General features: G+C 36.8%; 1 protein-coding gene across 1 annotated transcript in view; it reads right to left on the reverse strand.

The window, feature by feature from the left end:
- Positions 1 to 18,001, reverse strand: part of LOC137618319 (dynein axonemal heavy chain 5-like) — a 328,916-nt gene that overhangs the window by 34,674 nt on the left and 276,241 nt on the right. The window contains exons 75-78 of the mRNA XM_068348490.1: positions 17,634 to 17,786; positions 16,041 to 16,267; positions 15,569 to 15,646; positions 12,073 to 12,267 (exon numbers count right to left, since the gene is read on the reverse strand). Of these exons, the coding sequence (XP_068204591.1) occupies positions 12,073 to 12,267; positions 15,569 to 15,646; positions 16,041 to 16,267; positions 17,634 to 17,786 (653 nt within the window). The remainder of the gene's footprint in view (positions 1 to 12,072; positions 12,268 to 15,568; positions 15,647 to 16,040; positions 16,268 to 17,633; positions 17,787 to 18,001) is intronic.

Consider the following 18,001-nt stretch of genomic DNA (forward strand, 5'->3'; position numbering starts at 1 on the left):
ATTTTTAAACGCATCTACGCTCACTCCTGATATGTTTCTTAGATGAGCTGGCAGCACATCAAATAGTCGCTGCATTATCGATGCTGGTGCGTAGTGGATTAATGTCCTGTGCGCCTTTCTCAGTTTACATGGAATGCTTTTTGGTACTATTAATCTACCTCGGCTTGCTCTTTCTGATACTTTAAGCTCCATGATGTTTTCAGCAATTCCTTCTATTTGCTTCCATACTTGTATTATCATGTAGCGTTCTCTTCTCCTTTCTAGACTGTATAGTTTTATAAATTGCAGTCTTTCCCAGTAATCAAGGTCCTTAACTTCTTCTATTCTAGCAGTATAGGACCTTTGTACACTCTCTATTTGCGCAATATCCTTTTGGTAGTGTGGGTACCATATCACATTGCAGTACTCGAGTGTACTACGCACATAAGTTTTGTAAAGCATAATCATGTGTTCAGCTTTTCTTGTTTTAAAGTGTCTGAATAACATTCCCATTTTTGCTTTACATTTAGCCAACAGTGTTGCTATTTGGTCGTTGCATAACATATTCCTATTTAAAATTACACCAAGGTCTTTAATTGCTTCCTTGTTTGTGATTGTCTCATTATTAGGTCCCTTGTATGCATACACCATTCCTTCTCTGTTTCCATAATTTATTGATTCGAATTTATCGGAGTTAAATACCATCCTATTTATCTCCGCCCATTCATATATTTTGTTTAGATCTCTTTGTAGTGAGTTCCTATCTTCATCACAAGTAATTTCTCTACTTATTCTTGTGTCATCGGCGAAACTTCTCACTACGGAGTTTTCAACATCACAGTCTATGTCTGAGATCATAATAACAAATAGCAGTGCAGCTAATACCGTACCTTGGGGCACACCAGATATTACCTAGGCTTCATCTGATTTCTCGTCATTTGCAACCACTATCTGTTTTCTGTTTTGCAGGAATTCTTTTACCCATTTTCCTATCTTTCCCACAATATTATGCTTTCTCAGTTTTTTCTCCAATATGTTATGGTCTACCTTGTCAAAGGCTTTTGCAAAATCTAGATAGATCACATCTGTGTCTTTTTCATTTATCATATTATTGTATATGTTTTCATAGTGAGCTATCAGTTGGGTCTGTGTACTTTTTCCAGGTACGAAACCGTGTTGACCCATATTAAACAAATTATTTTTGACCAAATGGTTCATTATTTTCTTTTTTATTACCCTCTCATACACTTTCATAATATGTGATGTTAGACTAACAGGTCTATAATTGCTTGCCTCTAGTCTTGATCCACTTTTGAAGATAGGGGTTATATAAGCTAATTTATGTTTAACATATATCTCGCTCATATCTATACTCTGTCTTAGCAGTATTGCAAGTGGCTTCGCGATAGTGTTTGCAGTTTCTTTTTAACAAAATCGCTGGAACTCCATCTGGTCCGGCTGCCGATCCATTTTTAATTTCGTTTATAGCCGTGACAATATCTGCTTCATTAATATCTATATCCGTTAGATATTCAACATTTTCTTCTCTCATTTCTGTTTCATTATTCTCATTCGCAATTCTTGGCGTGAACTCACTCTTATATTTTTCTGCTAATATGTTGCATATTTCCTTTTTTTCATTCGTTAGCCGTCCTTCAATTCTTAGAGGGCCTATTTCTATTCTCCTTTTATTCATCTTTTTTGCATAGGAGTAAAGTACTTTGGGGTTTCTTTTTATATTTTGAAGTGTCCTTTCTTCTAAGTCCCTTTTTTCATTTTCTTTCGACTGTATAATCTTTTGTTCTGCATTTTCTATCTTACATTTTATTTCCCTCATTTTCCACACATTTTTTTTCTTTTGCAAGATTTTTCTTCCACTTTTTAATTTTCTGAAATAAGATCCTTCTGTCTCTTGGTATGCACGTCTTTTGTATATTGTTTTTTTTTCGGTACATATTTTTCAACAATTTTCTCCAGTATTTTGTACAGTATATCCGTATTTACCTGTATATTATCACTTATAAATACATTTTTCCATTCTTTATTCAGTTCTTCATTTATTTCTGACCATTTTATATTCTTACTGTAAAAGTTATATTTTCCATATCCTTCCCAAAGTTTTGTGCTTTTATTAATTCTGTGATCACTTGCTTTGGAATGAACTATCAATTCTATGACATTGTGGTCTGAAATTCCCGTGTTATACACTATTATTTCTTTAACATAATTCACCTCATTCACAAATACTAGATCTAGGACATTTTCCTTTCTTGTTGGAATGTGGTTTATTTGTTGCATATTATGTTCTAATAGCATATCTTGAAGCTTTTCAAATTGCCTCTTATCTTCTGCGCTACTATTACTATCTTTTTTATATGTATACATACAACCACTTTCTTCTATCCGTTCTTTCCAATCCACGAAAGGAAAGTTAAAATCTCCGGATAGGAGTATATTCCAGTCTTTATGGTTTCTACATATATCATCTATTTTTTCTATTATTATGTCAAACTCCTTAGTGTTTGGGGGTCTGTAAACTACAATATTCATTAGTTTTTCAAATTCAAATTCTACCGCAATCAATTCACATTCTGTGTTGCTGTATTTTTCACATACTTTTCCTTGATTTATATCTCTTCCATATATTGCGGTTCCCCCTTCATTCCTATTTTTTCTGTCTGATCTATAAGTTTGGAAACCCTTTATCTGGTCATCACTGCCAGTCTCTTGGGAATACCATGTTTCACTTATATTTAATATATCTATTTTTTCAATTTGGGTTAGTTCTTCTAAGAACTCTATTTTCCTTTTAGAGTTACTCGTGACTAAACCCTGTGCATTCATTACTATTATGGTTTGTGTTTCATCCCCATTATTTAATATTGGTAATAATATGGATTCTCCCATGCTTCCTTCCTGTTCTGATATGATGTTCTTTTCTTCATTTCCCGGAATTCTGCCATTAAAAAATCCAACTTTTCTATTATATTTGCTCTTTCGCCTTCATATTTATTTGTGTGTGTATACCTGCAACTGTCCCCATATCTGCACCAACCCCTGGCATTATAGATGCATTCTTTGTAGTTGGGCTCTAAATGTGCAGGTTTGGGTTGAAAGGCCTCATATCTTGGGGCTCTTGGTTCAAAGCGCGGTATATACACGGCCTGCTTTTTTGTTTCTTTTTTTGTTTCTTTTTTGCTTTCATTTTTCTTTTCAGTTTGCTGAGTTTTCTTACTTTCATTCATGGTTGCAGGATGCATATATCGACATTTTTTGTTGTAAATGCATCCTTTTCCTTCTTTTAGGTTTTTGCATATTTTTGGATGGAGATCTCTGCATTCGTCTCCATATCCGTCTAAATACGCACATTTACCATATATTTCATAATTATGGCATATCTTTGGATGCTTGTAGTAGCATCTTTCGCCAAATCTGCAATTCCCTCTTTTCAGCATATTGCAGACTATATCCTTCTTTTCTATTTTTTCTTGTTCTTGCTCTTCCCTAAAATTATGTAGGTCCGGGTAGAGTCTCTTGGGTCTATTATTTGTTTCCATCTGGTAATTTATTTCTTCATAAGTATGTTGTTGGATGGCATCATAGGTTATATCAATGATTTCTTCTGCATCCTTACACATATCCTGTTCATTGTTCTCTTCTTCTTCTTTTTCTTCTTCTTCTTCTTCTATTTCTTCTTCTTCCTCTTCTTTATCTTCAACTATTTGCAGATTTAGTCTCGACTTAATTATATTTTCTATCCAGACTAAGCATGTTGAGCAGAATACCTTTGTGTCTTTATTTTTTATTTTTTGCTGTATTTCAGCACATGTGGGATGTGTTGGGACATGACAGGCATCACATTTTCTAATCAATTGTTGAGGATTATTAATGGAATACCATATCTTACATGTATTACACCATTTTGGCATTCTTTTTCCCATTGCATCAATCAGCATATTCACCATATTGGACTTCTTATTGTTCTTTGATGGAATGTGTTGATTGATGTAGACTTTCTTTATAAGTCTCTTTAACACTTGGATTTTCTTTGGAATTTCTTCTATTATTTTGCTGATGTTTTCCGCAGATTTGCTCCAGTTTATTGGATCATATTGTTTCAATATGTCTGCGAATATTTTTCCGTCACATTGGTTGACGTTACTAGTGACCTCTGCTATCAGACGGTCGAGCTCCTGTTTCGCCAACTCATGGAATTTATTTTTGCTGAGTCCAGCGATGTCTCTCCAAGCCTTGCCCGTGTTGTACATAGCCATCTTGATTAGATTTTTAGTAATTCACAAGATAACTATTCTATGCCGACGTTTTATCCCACTTCTCCGACCTCAAACTAATCACTGACTATTCACGAAAACTTATAGCTATATTGCACTCGATAGCCTTTTGTTATCCGCGTTAAATCATGATATTTATAGGGTCGCAAAAGTGTAATCACTCACTGGCACACAGATACAGAGGCTCAAGCTCTACTTTCATCCTCAATGAAAGAGAGGGGCTTCTCTAACTCAAAGGTAGCCGCATTGAACAGGAAGCTCCCTTCCTTTGTGTCCTCGCCTACTAGAGCCTTCCCCTTTTTACAGAAAGGGTTTCTGGCTGTACTAAAAGCAGTTGAGGCCGGCAAGCCTTGCCCCTCCCTAGAGGAGTGTAAACCCTTGTCGCTGGCCCTGCCTATGGACCACAAAGACTGGAAGGACGTCCATCTTACGTTCTCAGTTGGAAAGTTGGAGGCTGATATTGCCGGACGTCAGTTCGGCGAGGACCTCCCTAAGCTGTCTGACTTTCTTTTGCGAAGAGAGTTCGATACAAAAGAAAGACTGACTGCCTCAATGTCTCTTCAGACTACTCTCGAGACGATGGCAAGTGACCCCAAGGTCCATGAAATGTTCATGGTAGTGGCCAAGACTCATCTGGCCACAGTGACGAAGGACCTTTATGGCTTCGTCAAGGCAAGGAGAGCTTGTAGGGAGTTCGTGTTTACCTCGGCTACGGTGAGGCACGAGCCAAGGAAACTAATCTCCTCCAACATTTGGGGAAAAGACCTTTTCCCTACCGACTTGGTCAAAGAAGTTGTTGATAAGGCCGCCTTGGAGAATAGAAACCTTCTCCAGAAGTGGGGCCTGGCTATCAAAAGAAAGTCTTCCCCGGATGAGGGTCCTCAACCAAAGAGGAAGACTATGAGGACTAGGCTACCGTCTCGGCCAGCCAAGCCTGTTAGACAGCAACAGCAACTGCAATTGCCATTGCCCCCAGTGCCCCAGATCGTGGCACAAACCCCGACCACTTTTCAGTGGGTACCCCAGGCCGTGTCGACACAGTCCACGGCATTCACCCCAGCGTTCGAAGGGCAGTCTACTTCCTTTCGAGCAAAGCCTAGAGGAGCAGCCAGAGGCTCGTCTAGACGCCCCTCAAGGGGAAGGGGATTCAGGGGTGGTCGTGGTCAGGAAGGCAAGACCTCAGGACGGCAGTCCAAGTGAGGTGATACCGGTATGAGGGAGACTTCTGAAATTTCGGGATCGGTGGACCTTCAATCCCTGGGCCCACAGCCTACTCAAGAATGGACTGGGCTGGAGCTGGTACAGCACTCCACCCCCGTGCCTTCGGTTTTTCCAACACTCCACCCCCGTTATGGAGGAGTACGTTCAAGAACTGTTGGAGAAAAAAGGTGATCCGAAGGGTGAAGCCCATCAATTTCTAAGGGAGGCTGTTTTGTGTTCCCAAGAAAGACTCGGAAAAGCTCAGAGTCATTCTGGACTTGTCGCCACTCAACAAGTTCATAGTGAATTGCAAATTCAAAATGCTAACACTGCAACACATAAGGACCTTACTGCCCAAGAGGGCATATTCCGTCTCTATAGACTTGTCAGACGCCTATTGGCACATTCCAATTAGCCATCGACTCTCCCCCTACCTAGGGTTCAGGCTACAACGAAGACTATACGCCTTCGGAGCCATGCCATTCGGGCTAAACATAGCCCCAAGGATTTTTACGAAACTTGCGAGCGTAGCTCTCAAACAATTACGCCTAAAGGGAATTCAGGTAGTAGCCTACCTGGACGACTGGTTGGTGTGGGCAGCATCCGAGACAGAATGCTTGCAAGCTTCCAGTCAAGTGATCCAGTTCCTAGAGTACCTAGGCTTCAAGATCAACAGAAAAAAGTCTCGACTTTCTCCATCTCAAAAGTTCCAGTGGCTGGGAATCCACTGGGACCTTTTGTCACACCGTTTCTCCATCCCGGCGAAGAAAAGGAAGGAGATATCGGGTTCTGTCAAGAGACTTCTAGATTCCGAAAGGATATCAAGACGCGAGCAGGAGAGGGTACTGCGCTCTCTCCAGTTTGCTTCGGTGACAGACCCAGTGCTAAGAGCACAGCTAAAGGATGCAATCGGAGTTTGGAGAAGTTATGCATCAAACGCGCGAAGAGATCTGAGAAGACCAGCCGCTTCGGCTAAGTACTCTTCTCAGGCCTTGGTCCCAAGCCAGACATCTAAAGAAGTCGGTTCTTCTTCAGCCACCTCCCCCGTCGGTGACGATTCACTCAGACGCCTCGAAGGAGGGATGGGGAGGTCACTCTCATTGGAAAAAAGTCCAGGGGACTTGGTCCAAGCTATTCAAGACCTTTCACATAAAACTTTCTAGAAGCTAGGGCAGTGCTCCTTACCTTAAAGAAAGTCTCCCCGCGTCACTCGATCCACATAAGGTTGGTGATGGACAGCGAGGTAGTTGTGAGATACTTGAATCGACAAGGATCGAGGTCACCACCTCTCAACCAGGGGATGTTGGCCATCTTCCGATTGGCGGAAAAGAAGAAGTGGTACCTGTCGGCAGTTCACCTTCAAGGAGTCCGCAATGTGACAGCGGACGCTCTATCCAGGTTCACACCGATAGAGTCGGAATGGTCCTTAGACGCAGGATCATTCTCCTTCATTCTGAATCAAGTCCCAGAACTGCAGATAGACCTCTTTGTGACGAAAGACAACAAGAAGTTGCCCCTGTACGTGCCCCGTACAAGGACCCCTTAGCGGAAGCAGTGGACGCAATGTCCCTCGACTGGAACAGATGGTCCAAGATTTATCTGTTCCCTCCTCACAACCTTCTGTTGAGGGTCCTCAACAAACTGAGATCCTTCAAGGGGTAGCGGCAATAGTGGCCCACAAGTGGCCGAACAGCGTGTGGTTCCCCCTGGCATTGGAACTGTAGCTGAAGTTTGTACCGCTACCAGATCCAGTTCTGACCCAGCGAGTCCAGAAGTCAACTGTCTGCGCTTCATTACAGAAAACCCGGACCCTGCAGCTCATGATTTTCTCTCCCTAGCGGTGAGAAAGCGTTTCGGGATTTCGAAAGCCAGCATAGACTTCCTTGAGGAATATAAGTGCAAATCTACTAGAAGGCAATATGAGTCATCTTGGAGAAAATGGGTGGCCTTTTGTCAAGGCGAAGAATCCGCAGGAGATCTTGACAGACTTCTGCTTATCTTTCTTCTCCACCTCCATGGTCAAGGATTGGCAGCTAACACGATTTCAGCGTGTAAGTCTGCTTTAACAAGACCCATTCTATATGCCTTCCAGGTCGACCTAGGTAACGAGATCTTTAATAAAGTCCTGAAAGCCTGCGCTAGGCTCAGACCTTCAGCACCTCCAAAGCCCATTTCATGGTCTTTAGACAAGTTCTTCATTTCGCTTCTCTGTTGAGCAATGAAGAGTGTGCGTTAAAGAATTTGACACAAAAAGTTATTTTCCTATTTGTACTCGCGTCCGGGGCCAGGGTTAGTGAGATTGTAGCCCTCTCGAGAGAGGCAGGTCGTGTTCAGTTCCTGGATGGGGGAGAACTGAACCTGTTTCCGGATCCTACGTTTCTCGCCAAGAATGAGTTACCCACCAACAGGTGGGGTCCCTGGAGAATCTGCCTTCTGAAAGAAGATGCATCTCTATGTCCAGTAGAATGCCTAAAGGTCTATCTTCATAGAACTTCAGACTTCTAGGGTGGTCAACTATTCAGGGGAGAAACATCAGGCTCAAATTTATCTCTGATTCAACTCAGAGCGAAAATCACATATTTTATTCGCAGAGCGGATCCTGACAGTACACCCGCAGTTCACGATCCGAGGAAAGTTGCCTCATCCTTAAATTTCTTTAATTGTATGGATTTTGAACATCTCCGTTCATACACTGGCTGGAAGTCTTCCAGAGTGTTCTTTCGCCACTATGCGAAGCAAGTAGAGGAACTAAAGAGATCTGTGGTAGCAGTGGGTCGCGGTGTTAACCCTACTGTTTAACTCTGCGAGGAACAGTGGTCTTAATTGGGACGATTAATTCCAGGGTGAGTGTGTAGTTACATACTGTACTACAAACTAAGTGAGGGCACTGTGTTGCCCATGTAGACTGTTCCATTTCTGAAGGTGAACCTAGCATAAGTGCAGACATGTGTGCCGAGCGTTTCTAACGCTAATGTCATTGATTTGTAATACAGACTTTTATGACTTTGATACCTCGGTATCTTAAAAGTGGCATTTAATGTTTTTCTTTCAGACAAACAAGTTCTGTTTACTATCATACTTATGCTTAAAGTTTTGGGTTATCCTCTTCTTATGTATATATATATATATATATATATATATATATATATATATATATATATATATATATATATAATTGTGGTTAACCTGTCTATTTATTGCCTGTCAATAAACTGGTTCTTGAGAACCTTGCGTCTCCTTCACCTGTGTCAATTTATTGGTATAATTGAGCATTCATTCTATGTACCTTATCTGGGATAATTCTAATAGAATTGTTCCTTTATGCAAGCTATGTTGCATTGGTTTTCCTCCTATGCGGATATAAAACCTTTGTCCAATACAAGTATTGTGCGGAGAACTGGTCGATATTTCATATTGACGCAGTGATTCTTTACAAACTATGCTTCACTTGATATAGGGCGAGACCACTATATTAGCTTGCCTGGTATTCATACATAGGTATATGTACTCATCGAGACTTTTCCAGAGTCTAGTAGGACTCTTCCCTGTAGGGGGCAGGAAGCTCTAACATGGTTTATAGTTAGTTGAAAAGATGTATAACGGTAACATCTTAGGTCTCTAGGTCTATTCGACCGGGAAAAATTACATCCGGGGAGTACGGCACGGTCTGAGAATCCACAGATACAGTAATGCTCTGGTATACTTCCATCAGGACGACATGGCTTGAGCCCAAAAAACGGATTTTGAGCGAAGCGAAAAATCTATTTTTGGGTGAGATGGCCATGTCGTCCTGATGTACCCGCCCTTGCCTTTCTAAGAAAGGGCCGTAGGACCCCTCCCTACATACAGTATCTGTAGCACCTCGTGTACGCTACAAGGAATACAGATGGCGCCAGGATTGGCGCCAGGCACGCATACGAATCAGAAGATAGGGAGCCTTGGGAGCGGCTCCCCCTTTTTCTTTCCCGAATTCGTTTCTTGCCAATCGCCTCCTACGAGACGAAATCTCTGTCCAGGATGCAGATTGCCATGTGGCGTGTCAAGAATACGTCCTCTGATATGTCGCGATATCCCTTTCAGGAGGGATATTCGCTCCAGGAGTTAGAATTCTGGTACCTTAAGGTAAATTCTCGGGGAATATCGCCGTAGTTGTAATATACCCTAGGAAGCTACCCTATAGGAACTTCCATCAGGACGACATGGCCATCTCACCCAAAAATAGATTTTTCGCTTCGCTCAAAATCCGTTATATATATATATATATATATATATATATATATATATATATATATATATATATAATATATGATATATATATAAATGTATATATATACATGTATATATATATATATATATATATATATATATAGATAGATATATATATATATATATATATATATATATATATATATATATATATATATATATATATATATATATATATATATATATGGACATATATACACGCACACACTCATATATATATATATATATATATATATATATATATATATATATATATATATATATGTATGTATACATATATATGCACACACTCATTATATATGTATATATATATATATATATATATATATATATATATATATATATATATATATATATTATATATATATATATATATATATATATATATATATATATATATATATATGTATATACATCATCATCACCGTAACTAGTTCACTGCAGGACAAAGGCTTCAGACATGTCCTACTCGCATCTGTTTATGCGAGGACCTACGCAAGATGATAGAAGATTTGAATAAAGAAAACATAAATGTAGGAATAAAAATTAAGATATTGTTCAATGGAAATGCAGAGAGACTATAAATAAGGGTTAAGGAAAAACCTATAGAGATTGTTAATGAATATATATACTTAACACAGAGTAATTGTTTCCCCAGGACATGAGACCGAAATTAAAACGATAAGCATGGGATGGAGAGCTTTAATTTATTAAAATGAGACTATGAAAAGTAAAAGGTCACTACCTCTAAAAATAGAAGTATTTAATCAGATAGTCCTACCAGTATTAATTTATGCATCAGAAACTTATATCCTTACTAAAGCCTTAGAACATAAGCTAGTTTCAATTCGAAGAGCTATGGAAAGAATAATGATACAAATAACACAAAGAGAAAAAAAAAAGGCAATATGCATACGAGAACAGACTAAAGTGGAAGATATTCTAACAACATGTAATGAAAAGAAACGGACATGGGGAGGATATATAATGAAAATGACAGATAATACATGGATAATAAAAATAAGAGAACGTGTTCGAATAGATTGCAAAAGAAGCAGGGGAAATATGAGAAGGCAATGGATTAACGATCAAAGAAAATTTGTTAGTATACGCTGGCATAGAAAGATCATATATATATATATATATATATATATATATATATATATATATATATATATATATGTATATATATAAATTCTATATATATATATATATATATATATATATATACTGTATATATATATATATATATATATATATATATATATATATATATATATATATATGTATATTTATATATATATGTATATTTATATATATATATATATATATATATATATATATATATATATATATATATATATATATATATATATATATATATAGATATACACATATGGATTCACGAACTAGGAAAATTTGTGGTTGTGGACTGGCATAGAAAAACCATAAGCAGACGTAAGTGGAAGGATATGACTTAGGCCTTTGTTTTGCAGTGGACTAATAATAGCTGATAATATGCATATATATGCATATATATATATATATATATATATATATATATATATATATATATATATAATATATAAATATGTATGTGCATGTTTATAATATATATATGGATATATATATATGTATATATATATATATATATATATATATATATATATATATATATATATATCCATATACATATATATATGTATGTATATATATATATATATATATATATATATATATATATATATACTGTATATATATATATATATATATATATATATATATATAAAACTTATTCCACCTATGCATGTTTCTGTGTAAGGTCTGTAGGAGTGGAATTACATGTCCTACATCTCATTTTCTTTATCAAAAGAAACGTTAGTACTATCATTTTACTGGGTTAGCTGAATAGCACTAGCCCAGGCACTAGTGCAAACATAGAAGATTTGCAATCTGTGGGTCTTGAGTTCCAGATACAGTCATGGCTCAACAGTGTCCATTGGTGAACACAACTTTGCTGTTCTTATGAGCTAGGGATGGGGGGGGGGGGGGGCAGTGTTTGGTGTAGAATTTTTCTAGTCATCTTCAGCCATTAAGTACTCTTCACTGTGGGAGTCTGTAGAGCACTGTGAGACAGTGCAACGACTTGCCCTTGGCTCTGACACATAGAGGGATATTTAATCCCTTGAAACTTAACAGAACAAATATCTTACCCTGTAAATAAGAAGTTCACCAAACCTCTCAAAAAGGAAAATAAAAGATATTTTTATTGCTTGGACAGAGAAATAAATCTTTAACTTTAAATAGACAGAAAAGAAGTTAGGGCTTATCTCACCTTCTTGGGGTCCATATCATCCAAATGATTCTGTATGAACTGAACCGAAGCATGAAAATCTGCCTGACTGAATTCATACGGGACGTTCCATCCCAGTGAACCAAACTTTCTTCGTTCCAGGACTACGGTGTGCAGGAAGGCTGTGGCATACAGAAGTCTCGGCCACTGGTGTACATTTGAATAATCTAGCAGATCCTAAAAAGTTGATAATCTTATTTTACAATTATAGACATAGAGAAATCTCTCTCTCTCTCTCTCTCTCTCTCTCTCTCTCTCTCTCTCTCTCTCTCTCAACTACAAAAATAGAGCAATTTCAACCCATTTATAAAAACTGTTACTGTGAAGGAACATTTTATTATTATTATTATTATTATTATTATTATTATTATTATTATTATTATTATTATTATTATTATTATCACTAGCCTACATCCCTGATTGGAAAAGCAGAATGCTGTAAGCCCAAGGGTTCCACCAGGGAAAAATAGCACAGTGAGGAAAGGAAATAAGAAAATAAATAAACTGTGTGAGAAGAGATAAAAGAAAAATAAATTAAAATATTTTAAGAACAATATCAACATTAAAACAGAACTTCCATATATAAACTATAAAGAGAGATTTATGTCAGTATGTTCAACATAAAAAGATTTTCTGTAAGTTTGAACTTATTGAAGTTCTACAGATTCAACTACCCAATTGGGGAGATCATCCCACAATTTGGTCATAGCTGGAAAAAAACTTCTAGAATACACTAGTATTGAGCCTCATCATGGAAAAGGCCAGCCTATTAGAAAACTGTATACCTAATATTACGGACAGTGTGATACTTTCCGGTAAGATCTGAATGTACAGGATGTCAAAATTATGTAAAATCTTACGCAACATGTATAACGAAACTAATTGAACGACGGTGCCGGAGATTAATATCTAGATCAGGAGTAAGAAATTTAATAGACCGTAAGTTCCTGTTCAACAAATTAAGATGGAAATCAGCAGCTGAAGACCGACCAGACAGGAGAACAATACTCGAAACAAGGTAGAGTGAAAGAGTTAAAACACTTCATAGTAGATTGATCACCGAAAATCTTACAAGACCTTCACAATAAGCAAACTTTTTGTGCAATTGAAGAAGAGATAGACCTAATGTGTTTCTCATAAGCAAATGTGTTGTTCAAAATCACACCTAAAATTTTAAATCAGTCATCCAGAGTTAAAGAAACATTATCAATGCTGATATCCGGATGTTGAGGAGCAACTGTCCTTGACCTACTTTGAGTTTTGTTTGGATTCAACTTTGCCATACTTTGCACCATGCATGAATTTTCGCTGAATATCTATTAAGGGATTCAGCAATCCCAGGTCTACATTAAGGAGATGGAATTGAAGCAAAGAGTAGCATCATCTGCATATGCAATGAGCTTAATTTCTAGGCCAAGCCAGTTGTCATGTGTATATAATGTGAATAAAATTGGCCAAGATCACTACCGTGAGGAACACCAGATATCACATTCCTATACTGTGCTCACTATGGTGCACATCAACAGCATCTCTTTGTGACCTATTACCAAGAAACTCAGTAATGATGATAAGAAAGACCCACCCACTCCTAACTGTTTGAGTTTGGAAACAATGGCCTCGTGATTAACACAGTCCAAAGCAATACTAAATTCAAGGCCAACCATACGAACTTCCTGACCACAATCAAGAGATTTCTGTACAACATTGGAGATTGTAAGGGGCACATCACATGCACCAAGACCTTTACGAAAGCCATATTGGAAACTATGCAACAGATGAAACCTGTTTAGTCGTTTTACCAAAGGACGTTCAAGAACTGTAGATAATATGGGAATTATGGAAATTAGGTGGTAATCAGTTGGACTTGAGCTACTACAAACACATTTATATAATAGAGTAACATTACCAATTCTCCAACAAGTGCTAAAAGCTCCTCTTCTTGCTAACTTGAGCAAATTAATAGATAACTTGGAAGCTAAGAAATCTGCATTCTTTATAAAAACAAAGAAAAAATACCATTTGGGTCTACACCTCTATAACCATCAAGGTCCATTAAGAAAGCTTTAATTTCCCGAGATAAAAAAAGCTTAACTAGTTATTATAGCCTCAGGAAAACGGGGATAAGGAAGATCAAGATCCTCATTATTCTGTTTACTGTCAAACACATCAGCCAAAAGGGTTGTCTTTTCCTTTCGACAGTGAGAGATAGAGCAATGTGGTTTAAGTAAAAGAGGAATTGTTGTGTCTACACTAAAGAGTGGACATTTGAGGCTAGTCCACCTCTTATGTACCTGAGGGTTTCTTTTGTGGTTAAATTGTATTCTTTTTTAGTTGAAGCAGTAAGTCTCTGAGCAAAAGCTTTGAGCTGAGTTTAGTTATTTCAAGTTAAATCTGATCAGTTACCCTTCCAAAGACGATAGGCCTCCTGTTCCTCCAATTAAGCCTGTCTACAATCATCAATGAACCAAAGACTTATGGAAAGCAGGGTACTCGTCTTAATATACACTGCCATTCCTCTGGCCCTAGGGATGGCATCCTGCTTCAAAATTATGGGCTTCTTAAAACTAATTATAAGTAGCCTAGATGAGGGCCTCATATTAGAAACCAAAGTTTCTGAGCGCAAAAGAACATCATACTTTCCTGATACAACTGCAAGGTCTTGAATATTTGCATGTAGACCACGAATATTGCAATACAGTAGACGACACTGACAAAGTCAAGTATGTACTGTTCCAGGATTTTACTTAATTTTTCCAGACAAGATAAGAATTAATGGCAATAAAAAAGATGCATAATACTTGAAAACTAAATTAACAATAATGATAACAAAAACAATATGTACAGAAATGCAAATAAAGTGTTTGATAAAACTCATAGACTATAGATAAAAAGTAGAAAAAATAAACTGGTTAACATGGCGGGGCCGATACACCATACAAGGCTAAATACTCACCAGGATAGCCATTTCAACTGAAGGGAGGACAGTACGGATGGTTTTGAAAAGAATAAGAAACAGATAAGGAAAAGACAACCTCTTGTTAAACCACCAGGTATCCACGGCTCTTCTACTCAGAATGCCCAACACACCATTTAAAAAAAAAAAAAAAAAAAAAAAAAAAAAAAAAAAAAAAAAAACAGACAAAGATAAAAAATTTAAATAGAATAGTGTGCCCGGGTTTACGTTCAAACAAGATAACTCTATCCCAAGACATTGGAAGACCATGGTACAGAGGCTATGGTACTACCCAAGACTAGAGAACAATGGTTTGATTTTGGGTTATTAATAATAATAAAAATTTTAACAATTTTAATAATCATAATGTTTTTTCAATTTTGATACTACTACTACTACTACTACTAATAATAATAATAGAAAATTTTTTTATTATTTCAATATATGCACCAATAGAATGGCTGACTCGATAATAATGGAGGATCATGATTATGTACTAGTAAATAAAAGATGCTAGTTAATCACCTGTGATAATTCAGCATAAGTTCTCTTGAGACTTGCTCTGATTCCTTGGGGAGGTTCATTGGTGAATTTAACAGAACCCTGTAGGAAACAAAATAAAATCATTACAGTGTTATCTATTCATCTACAAACAATAATGGAAAAAATTGATAATGGGAACTGAAAGATTGAGAAACTTTCTATTTTGACATTGACAGATGATATGAACTTTATAAATTACACTAAAGTAGTTACTAAATAACATATTTGTTCAACTCAGTAGGATTCCCAATTTACAATATATGCTATTTGAAACGTTAGTGATGAAATAAAAAAACGGTTCCAGTAACTTTTAAACTTTTGGTTTTTTAATGGTTTACCAGAACGTCCTCACTTTGCAGTAGGATATTATTCTGTAAGAAAAAAGAAAATAGGGTGGCTTGACGTGCACTAGTATTACTGCTTCTACAGTAAGACTAATACTGATAATAATAACCTGCAAGAGACCAATAGGAAACTGTGGATGAACTTCTGTTGTAATCCAAAGTCTGAATCCATTGTGAATGTGACCGTAATCTGTGACGGAGTCGAGCACCTCCTGACAAAAATCCAAGCTCAAGTGGCAATTCTGGAGCAACAACCATCGCCCAATTGTCATGGAGTCACAGAGAAGTCGCCTCGCCTGACCTTCTTGTCCTTGACCCATGGAAAGTGACTTCATATCTAGGCAGAAAAGGGAATGCATATGAGGTAAAAAATTCAAGTAGTTCAGTTTTAGTAGGAAATTGTGTTTACGTGAGAAAGAATGGCTGAGGTGTGATGTACGTGCAACAAGTAACGCACATACAAATGCAGAACAAGTAGTGTTGACGTTATCTTTAAAATGTTAAAAAATGCAAATCCAGATCTAGAATCTGGAAACGGATCATCTACAAAATTTAGTGGGGTCATCCATGACCTAAGATCTATCTGTGATGAAAATTTTGTCAAAATTCGTCGAGTAGTTTTGTCGTAATCCTGTCCACAGACACAAGAAAAATGCAAATTCGGATCTAGAATCCGGATTCGGACTAGGATCATCTTCAAAATTCAATCAGGTCGTCCATGTCCAAAGGTCTATCGAGTTGTTTTGACGCAATCCTGTTCACAGTCCCACAGACACAAATAAATAAATTAATAAACCGACTCGATCGTATAACCTCCTTAACGGAGGTGATTATCTGATGAGGACAGAATTACTATAGAAAAAAAGATCCTTGACTCATGTGAAAAAAAAAAAAGATATATTAAAAAAAAATAGAGGTCGATGGTACGAACAATAAGGTTTCATAAAGGAGGTTGTATTCTGAAGAGAAGAATGCATGGAAGAAGGTAATGAAATAAGGATATGAGATATAGATATTTTTTTTCCGCAAAAGGGAAATTTCTTAGGAAGGATTTAATGTCTTCAGAGTAGATGTAGAAATCAGGTCAAACAAATATATGTTGCAAGTAGAAAAGTGTTTTATTGATATGAGAACGAAAATATAAACAAATGTCTTCATGTTCCGTAGACGAATATTATTGTAACAAAAATAAATAAAAGGTTTGATATCTTCTATTGATATTTGATGCTTGAATGACATACTGCTATCAATATCAAAATCCCCTACTATCATTGGAATTTATATAGCAATAAAGATGACATTATAAAAATTTTCCCTTTGTGTATTAGGAAAGAAAATATTGCAATTAGACATTTTCTTGAAAACTTGTCATGAGAATTTCCCGTTTATTTTTGGGGAAAATATTTGTAAATTTTTTTATTGGATACATTCGAATTCTTTATATGAAACGGGGTAATAAAATAAATGTCAGAAAGAACGTTATGGCCAAAATTATTAATGAAATTACCAAATGATGAATAAATACTACGTTTGAAAAAAAGGGATTTATTTCTTTCGCAAAGATGTAGAAAGCACAATGACTACAACTCGACTCAATTGTATTGATTGAACTCAGAGGTCATCTTAAGCACCAGCTTACAGCATCTGGTGGTGTATTAGGTATAATGTATCATATTTTATAAATTTCTTTGAAAATTTCTTACCTACTTCCTTCAATTTGGCTAATGCTTCAATTTGAACGGTTGGATCTGCTCCCTGTGACAGGAGGCAGACCAGTGGCGTCCTGTTGTCAGACTCTTCTAATGTTGCCTCCAGATCTAAGATGCTATTATCTGCGAACTGCTCTCCAAGAGAATCTGTAATAAGGAAATTTTTAAACAAGAAAATAAATGCCTATCGTAATAACGATTATAATAGGAATTATTACCTAATTGGAAAATTTAAGAGAATAAAAGACTATCAAACGTTCTCTATCATTTCCTCTCCAACTGTTAGATCATTTAACAATTCCAACACCAATTGCATTTTTTTTTCTAAAAAATACAAAGAAGAACGTGAGTCTATGAACATT

Source organism: Palaemon carinicauda, chromosome 2, assembly GCF_036898095.1.
Source record: "Palaemon carinicauda isolate YSFRI2023 chromosome 2, ASM3689809v2, whole genome shotgun sequence".
Lineage (NCBI taxonomy): Eukaryota > Metazoa > Arthropoda > Malacostraca > Decapoda > Palaemonidae > Palaemon > Palaemon carinicauda.